Source organism: Lactuca sativa, chromosome 4 (genome assembly GCF_002870075.4).
Source record: "Lactuca sativa cultivar Salinas chromosome 4, Lsat_Salinas_v11, whole genome shotgun sequence".
NCBI classification, from domain to species: domain Eukaryota; kingdom Viridiplantae; phylum Streptophyta; class Magnoliopsida; order Asterales; family Asteraceae; genus Lactuca; species Lactuca sativa.
In genome coordinates this window covers 43,315,737-43,324,306 of record NC_056626.2, presented here as the reverse complement: position 1 = coordinate 43,324,306, position 8,570 = coordinate 43,315,737, and the positions used below count along the sequence as shown (strand labels likewise).

The window sequence follows — 8,570 nt, the reverse complement described above, 5'->3', positions numbered from 1 at the left end:
ATGTTTAAGAATTAAATATCTAAAATTCAGACCCATGAACCCAAATCTGACCCACGAACCCGCCAACTTGTGAACTCGTATAAATAAATGGGTTGGTGGGTCATATATGGGTTTATGTTCCAAACCCGCCAACATGTGACCTGTATATTTAAATGGGTCGTGTTTGGGTTGACATATTTTGACCCGCCAACATGCGACACACCAACCCGAACACGACACGATTGTCAGGCCTATGTTTTTGTATGTAAATAATTGTTATTTTATAGTCACAACTTTTAAATAATTTGCATAAAATACTTGAATTATTAATTTAACTATAACGTTAAAAGGTTAACTTAATTTGAAATGTCAATTAAACTTAAAAGAAAATCCATATATTATTTTATAAATTTCCAAAAGTTATAAAATGCAAAACTTAAATTGTAATCCCAAATTAACTAAAAATATTTTTATAATCATTAAGTGTTTCCAAATAAATAGCTTATAATGACTTACAACAACAAACTTAAAAGTAATATTATATAAAAAAAATTATATTATTTTCCTTAAAAAACAATATTTGATGTTTTAAATAATTACAATAATAGAAATTCAAATGTTAAACAACTAAATTTTTTAAAAATCATTAATCAGAACAAAAACTATAAATAGCATTAAATTATATATTATATTTAATTTTGTTTATGAATAACCTGTAAGTATATGACATTGAGACGATTGAGATTATATTGTCTTGATAAATATCGATCGTATCATATAATTCAAAATAATCAATGTTTTATATCAACTTAGTATAAGAATTATTTTATCAAAGTTAACGCTATTTTTATATTTAAAAAAAGCATAGATATGTAAATATTTGAAATATATAGTTATTGTCTATGCAACATGTAAGTATGTATCTAGTGAGAGATAAACAAACGGTCTAAAAGAACCAGATTCAAAGTTGTATCTTATTAAAAGGTAATAAAAGGCAAACAAACTACTATTCTTATTAATATGAAAAAAAATAAGGTCAATAACTTTTTTACACACACAAAATAAAAGAGCAAAATACGATTAACGGATTAAAATGTGTATAAAATGTTAATTTTTTAGTGGTTTTTTCGATTAAAAATTGTTGTGAAGTTAACAAGAGTCTTATTAAGAAAACGTAAAATCGTTACTACATTCTTTTTTCTTGGTACTGAGGAAGGGGGCTGGTTTTTATCTTGTTATCGACCTTCGACCACCACCGAAACAACACCGGAGCTCAGATTCTCAGAAGGTGTCTTCCACATTCTCAAATGGCGATTACTGCAACTGCTACTTCTTCCATCTTCAACTTCAACTGCTCCCTCTCCCCTCCACCATCACTAAGCTGTCGTCCAATTCTTTCTTCTCTTCCCCACCACCATCTCCGCCTACCCCTCGCCAGAAAATTCGTTTTTTCCACTACTCTACCCTGCGAAAAACCCTTCATCTCAAAACCTTCGGTGTGCTCCTCGTCCCCTGGAAAATCTCAGCCGATGGTTCCTCCTTACAATATCTTAATCACGGGTTCCACTAAAGGTTCAAGTTTCGTTCTCTCTGTTCCTATTGTTTACCCTCTGGAAATAAATTATTTTAGTCGGCTAGGTTTTCAGATGTGAATTGCAGAGATTTCTTATCCATTTCTATACTTTGTTCATTGATTTGATGCAAATTTTTCCAAAATTATGAAATGGGATATCCTAAAATGTGCATTTAGGAGTCTTTATTGTTTTGTATTGTAAACAATAATGGAAATTGTTTCGATTACTTTGTTCATAGACTTTGGTACCCAACTACAAACGAATATGTGATCCTGAAAGGGTGTGACTTTGTGATGTAAATGTGTACTATTATTGATAAACAAAAGTGGAAGCAACTTAAATTTGTCTAAGCTAGTTTTTCTATGGATCATTCAAGGTGGTTCTACCACTTCATGTTCATTAGTCATTAGTCATTAGTCATTAGTCATTAGTGATGCTTATATAATCTATTCCTAGTGGCCTATGAAATATGAAGATCACTGGTGTCATTATCATACCTCATGAGATATTGACTGACTTAATGCAGCAGCACTGATGAAAAGTCAAAATTTGTACAGAAAATCACTGAACTTACTAGAAAGATTTTGTAGATATCCACTCATAGGTCTGTTTTAATCTTATTAACTGTTGTCTAGATAAATGATATTTAAAAAACATTTGAGAAAATGGAAATTAAAGGAAAAAATATGAGGGTGATGATTGGTATATAAAGATGAGTTATTGTTTATTTGAAAATTGTAGTTTTCTTGCTGATTTAAATACTGTTTTTCAGGAATAGGTTATGCCTTAGCTAAAGAGTTTCTGAAAGCAGGTGATAATGTCTTAATATGCTCAAGGTCTGGTAAGTACAAGCTTGTTCAAATATGAAATATTAGAGTGATTATACATTTCATTTTTTTTGAATGCATAACATTTTCCGATTCATAAAAAATTGACTTGTCAACTTAGCCACATAGGATGACAGGTGTATGCCACATAGACAAGTAATAAAGAGCACAATTAGAACTTTCATGACCTAAAGGGCAAATTGGTCGTAGTTGGTTGAAAAGTAAACAAATTATAATGTTGCATTCTTCTTCTTGTTTACATGAATAAGTGTTGTATTTGAATGGAAAATGATGTATTGTATTTATTAACTAACAAATTTATGCAGCTGAAAGGGTAGAATCTGCTCTTCAAACCTTAAGGACAGAATGTGGGGTCCAGCACGTGTGGGTACCTACTACCTAGAGATACTTTTGTCCATCATTTCCTTTTGTATTAATGTTTGAGTTTTTTAATGTGTTACATTACATAGTACATACAATATCTCTAGTTTTATTGTATTTTTGTATTTGCAGGGTACAAAATGTGATGTTCGTGATGGAAATGATGTGAAAAATCTAGTAAAATATGCACAAGAAAACCTCCAATACATAGATATATGGGTACTTTGGACTTTTATCGCCATTTTTATTCCTTGCATTTAACCTTAAATATTACCATACTATATATATTATGTTGCTTTTCTTACACCATTTTAAACAAATGCAGATTAATAATGCGGGATCAAATGCATATAGCTATAAACCTCTAGCAGAGGCTTCAGATGAGGATCTTATGTGAGTGAGCTTTCTTCTTTCTTTCAACATTATTTCAATTATCACTTTTTTTTTATTCGATAAATAAATAATTCCGATTTTCAATCATCAGTGAAGTTGTCACGACAAACACACTTGGTTTAATGATTTGTTGCCGGGAGGTAAAAAAACTTATATAAAATAAAAAATAAAAAATAAAAAAACTCAAACCACCATGGATCATATGTTTTTCTATATATTTTAGGCAATGAAAATGATGCTTAATCAAGCAAGAGGAGGACATATATTCAATATTGATGGAGCAGGTTCTGATGGAAGACCAACACCTAGATTTGCTGCATATGGAGCAACTAAACGTAGTGTCGTACATTTGACAAAATCATTACAGGTTTATTACTTTTTTACCCTTGTAACTTTTGTTTGGATATCTGTTATCATTCTGACATCATACACTTTCTTTAATTATTCCTCAAGGCGGAATTACGTATGCAAGAAGTAAGCAATGTTGTTGTCCATAACTTATCGGTATGTTACACTTCTCTCACATATACGTATATGTATACGTATATCTATATGTATACATATACATATACATATACGTATATATATGTATATGTATATTGAATTTTTGATTTGCAGCCAGGAATGGTTACAACGGATCTTCTAATGTCAGGTGCCAACACAAAGCAGGTTTGATTTGTGTTTAGCTGAATTTATTTTACTTTCCTATTTTATATTATTCCTTTTCATAAAAATTAAAATTTATGTTGTTGCAGGCGAAGTTTTTTATAAATGTTTTAGCAGAACCAGCAGATGAGGTAAATATTTTGTAAACGAAAATATTGGTTTTACCAATTTACTGCTACAAGGCTAAATATGTTTTTTTTTTTTAATCTGGATAGATGATGTTTAAGAAAATTACTGTGTAGGTTGCCAAGTATCTTGTCCCGAATATTAGATCAATACCAATGAGTGGATCAACAAGGCCAACTTACATTCGTTTTCTTACCGGATTAAAAGCTTACTCCCAAATTTTTACTGTAAGCAACAAACTAACACTTTCTCTATTCGGATCGGGTCGGGTTGATCCGTATATGGAAATATAACCCGACCCGAATACGGACACGTTATAACATGGGTTACTCTTTTTTTTTTGTAGAGATTGGCTTTTGGAGCTAGAAGAAATAGATACTTGGTTGAAGATTGATGTCTTTGCAATTTTATACCACTGAAAAAGTTACAAAAATTGTTTATTAAACTTGTTTTAGAATGTAGTATATATCTAAAGTATTAAAAACGGTGTTGTATATTGTAACCGAAATTTTTGGTTTAAAAAAAAAAAAGAAAATTGTAAACCATCATTTTTGCTACATGGTTGGGGTTTTGGTTGCTTTCAGTTTCAGAAATCTTGTACGCCCTGATTAAAGAGATTTTAGATTTTGTGATGTAGTGAAAATAAGTAAATTTTGAAAATCATGTTGTTGGAAAAAACTAAAAAGTGGTTACTTTTTATGACATAATTGTTTTTTACTGTTATACTTCAAATTTGGCTGGTTTTATGACGTTGGGTTTTTTTAGAAGGGTAGATATTTAAATCAAAATAATTGCATTTGAAAAGTTGGTTATAAAGTCAGAAAAAAGTAGTTTGTACTTCTAAAAGTCACTGTAAAAAGTCAATAATACAAGGTGGTTTATTTGAAAATTTGATCTGTATGAAAATAAAGTGATGAATAGTAGATATCATTCATTCCTTTGAAAGTAATGGTACGTTCTATAAAAGTATAAAACTGAAACAACAATCTTTAATATGTGTCATACAAAAGATGGTAAAGTCTGAAAAATAATTCAGTTTTAAATAGTTTGTTACGATACATATTAAGTTATTTATATATTCTTGCTCAACTTTAATAAAGTTGCCTAACATAATACTAGTATAATATAAGACGTTAAATTATTGTTACTAAAGTCTTGAATTGCTAATCTTAATTAAGTTAGTTGTAATTAAATTTATTGACGTGCTTATATAGAATAAATGATAAATGAATTTTATTTACAATTTATGAACATGTTTTTAGTTTTTTACAATTGGTAGCACTGAGTTTAAAGAGATTTTGAATAATTGCGCTCCAACGTTCGAAACGGTACAAATAGACTTGGGGGACTCGTGAAACCACGCTCATGTGAATCCATTGAAAGTCAAGCTCCCCCTCAATTTTCAAACATTTTTCACTTTTTACCCCCAACCCAACCAATTTCAATTCCAACCCATCATCTTTGGATTTTATTGCTTCTCAATTTTCAAACATTTTTCACTTTTTATCACTCTTCGTTGTTTCATAAATTAGATTTGTTTTGATGCAAGATAAAAAAAAAAAAAGTCCCACTATTTAATTCTCTTGCAAAGCAAAAAATTAATAATTTACACCAGTCGTTTCAAAAATAAAATTGTATACCATTTTACCTATATCTTATCAATCTCTTCATATTTTTTCCTCTTAATATATCACAATGTTTAATAACCTAAACACATATAATCACAATATATAACAAACTTTTGAAACAAAAGAGAAAATTGACACTATTTTACTTCCACATTATAGCTACAAAAATAGCATGCTAAGGGTACAAAATGAAAGTAACCTAAAGTTGAGGGGTGTTAAAAGTAATTTATAATAGCAAATCTTCTTATAATGTCATGTCATTGTTCCCCCTATAAATAAGGGGACATTCTCCAAAACAATATCATATTGTTCTTTTTTCATCATTACGGAGTGCCTTCTTCTCTAAGTGAAAAACAGATAGATTTTAAACCTTTTTCACACCCTTTTTTTTTCTATACACTTTCATATCCGACTCTTGAAATCCCAATACCCCATCATTTATTTCCATCAACCAAATCAAAACCCACATCAAAAAAATGCCGAAACCTTCATGGGTTTTCAAAATCTTGACCATTTTGTCCCTATTCCATCTCTCACAAGCCCAAACTACCCCTTCATGTTCAGAAGTCGATAGGGCAGCCCTTATTGGATTCAAAGCCAGAATCTTTAAGGACACTTCCGGTATTCTGTCATCTTGGGTAGGCAAAGATTGTTGTTCAGGAGACTGGGTAGGTATCCAGTGTGACGCAGTCACAGGGAGGGTGACTGGGGTTGTTTTACAAGGATCATCTGGCAATAATGCCCTTTACATGAAGGGTATCATTTCTCCTACTTTAGGTGAGTTAAAGTTGTTGAAGGTTTTAGTGATCAGTGGGATGAAGAAGCTATCAGGGGTAATCCCGTCAAGTTTTTCAGGTCTTATACATCTTACACAACTTGTGTTGGAAGATAACTCACTTAAGGGAACCATCCCTGTAGGTTTAGGACAACTGAAGTCACTCCAGACTCTCTCATTGAGTGGAAATTACCTAACTGGCCCTGTCCCTCAAACCTTAGGAACATTGAAAAGCCTTCTTCAGATAAATTTAGCAAGAAACTCGCTTTCGGGTACCTTAAAGTTTCCAAATTTAGGAAGTTTGGAGTATCTTGATTTAAGTTACAATATGTTATCAGGCACTATCCCTACAGTTTTAGGACTCCAGTCAAACATGACATTTCTTGACCTATCAAACAACCGTTTTTCAGGTCAGATACCCGATTCCTTATGTAACTTAAAGAATCTTGTAGACTTGTCTTTAAGCAACAATTTGCTGACTGGACAAGTGCCAGCTAGGATAGGTCAGTTAAAGTCTCTTTCTACCTTATCCCTAGGTTTCAACATGCTTGTAGGTCAAATACCCGATTCTGTTTCAAATTTACAAAATCTATGGCAACTTAATGTCTCTAGAAATCAGCTTTCGGGTCCTTTGAGTGGGGTGTTATCAAAGGGTATCCCTTCGTTATTGTCTATAGATCTTTCTTACAATAAGTTTAATCTTGGAAGTGTTCCTAAGTGGATTACAAGCCGACAGCTGTCAGATGTGAATCTAGCTGGATGTAATCTCAAAGGGGTTTTACCAATCTTTACAAAACCAGAGTCATTGATCTCCATAGACTTTTCTGATAACCATTTTACAGGAGGGGTATCGGGTTTCTTGAAGAAGATGTCTAGCTTACAGAAACTCAAGATTTCAAACAACCAGCTAAGGGTAAATCTGTCACAAATGGTGTTACCAAATGGGCTTGGGTTTCTTGATCTACATTCAAATCAACTTTTTGGGTCGCTATCAGGAGTTTTATCTAAAGGTGGTTTCTTGGAGTACATTGATCTTTCAAGCAACCAAATTTCAGGGAATATTCCTAGTACAATCACGAATCTTGGAAACCTTAAAAGGTTTGATATTTCAAGGAATCGTGTAACAGGAACAATTCCACCAAGTTTGGGGAGTTTGTCAAAGTTAGGGTGGTTGGATATATCGAGCAATTTGATTGGAGGAAAGATACCTGTGAGTTTATTGGTGATTAAGCAACTCGGGCATGTTAACTTCAGGGCAAATAAGTTATGTGGAGAAATCCCACAAGGAAGACCATTGAATGTGTTTCCATCAGCTGCTTATGCGCATAATCTTTGCTTATGTGGCAAACCGTTGCCGCCATGTAAGCAAGGTTAAAGTTAAACCACGTGGCAACTTGGGCCAGCAAGATGCTGACTCATTATGATGTTATTTGTTTTTGTTTTTTAGTTTAGATGGTGGGAGTAATAAATCATGGTAGAGTTGTAGCCAAATGTTTGTTGAATTCAAAATGAAATATAAAACAAAATCTCTTTGAGTAATGAGTGGAACTGCTTTTATTATTACAAGAAGATCAAATTTTTTACATACCATTTCTTCAGTATTTGATTCCTTTCTTGAAGGTGAAGCAGCTTCATCATCATCACCTACCATTTGATTTACATCCTGTAAAGCAAATGAGCACAGGTCAAATTATCATATATTCATCAAGTGGACATTAAAATATGAAATTTAAAAGTGGAAGAAACAAAGGAGTTCAAACCAATAATTACAAGTGACAGGCTAGATTATTTCTAAACAATTATCAGTTTTCTTAGAAACATATATATAGAATTATATATTACTTACAATAATAGAACTTCTAATTTGAGTTACAAATCATCAAAACGTTGAATACCTCTGATACAAATTTCTATAAAACATCATCATATGCCCAAGCCTGTTAATTTTGACTTCAACACTGCAATTGTGCATATAATCACCTCCAGGACTTCAATGTAGCATATTTTTCTATGAAATTAAGATTAGTGCTCTGAATATTTCAAAAGTATGATTAAATACCCTTCCAGTCCTAAAAGAAGGTGCTGCACCTTTTACCTACAGCATCAAAGTTGTAACATCGCGAATCCTAAATTGAAACACATAATAGGTAGGTTTTTTGGTAAGAATTTAAAAGCACCATGTGCGTTCAAATTTGAAATAACACCACAAACTGATTTATAA

At 31.9% G+C, this 8,570-nt stretch overlaps 2 protein-coding genes across 2 annotated transcripts; both read left to right on the top strand.

The window, feature by feature from the left end:
- Positions 1-1,151: 1,151 nt before the first annotated feature.
- On the top strand, positions 1,152-4,491 carry LOC111914654 (chlorophyll(ide) b reductase NOL, chloroplastic). Its single transcript, XM_023910352.3, has 12 exons — positions 1,152-1,551; positions 2,326-2,394; positions 2,707-2,768; positions 2,894-2,980; positions 3,087-3,154; positions 3,246-3,294; positions 3,378-3,521; positions 3,608-3,658; positions 3,773-3,823; positions 3,910-3,951; positions 4,063-4,173; positions 4,293-4,491. The coding sequence occupies exons 1-12, from the start codon at positions 1,287-1,289 to the stop codon at positions 4,338-4,340; spliced, it is 1,047 nt and encodes a 348-aa protein (XP_023766120.1). The 5' UTR covers positions 1,152-1,286; the 3' UTR covers positions 4,341-4,491.
- Positions 4,492-5,903: 1,412 nt separating this feature from the next.
- LOC111914653 (LRR receptor-like serine/threonine-protein kinase RGI5) lies at positions 5,904-7,888 on the top strand. The gene has a single exon (XM_023910351.3). It carries the CDS (start codon positions 6,051-6,053, stop codon positions 7,722-7,724), a length of 1,674 nt encoding a protein of 557 aa, XP_023766119.1. The 5' UTR covers positions 5,904-6,050; the 3' UTR covers positions 7,725-7,888.
- Positions 7,889-8,570: the final 682 nt, after the last annotated feature.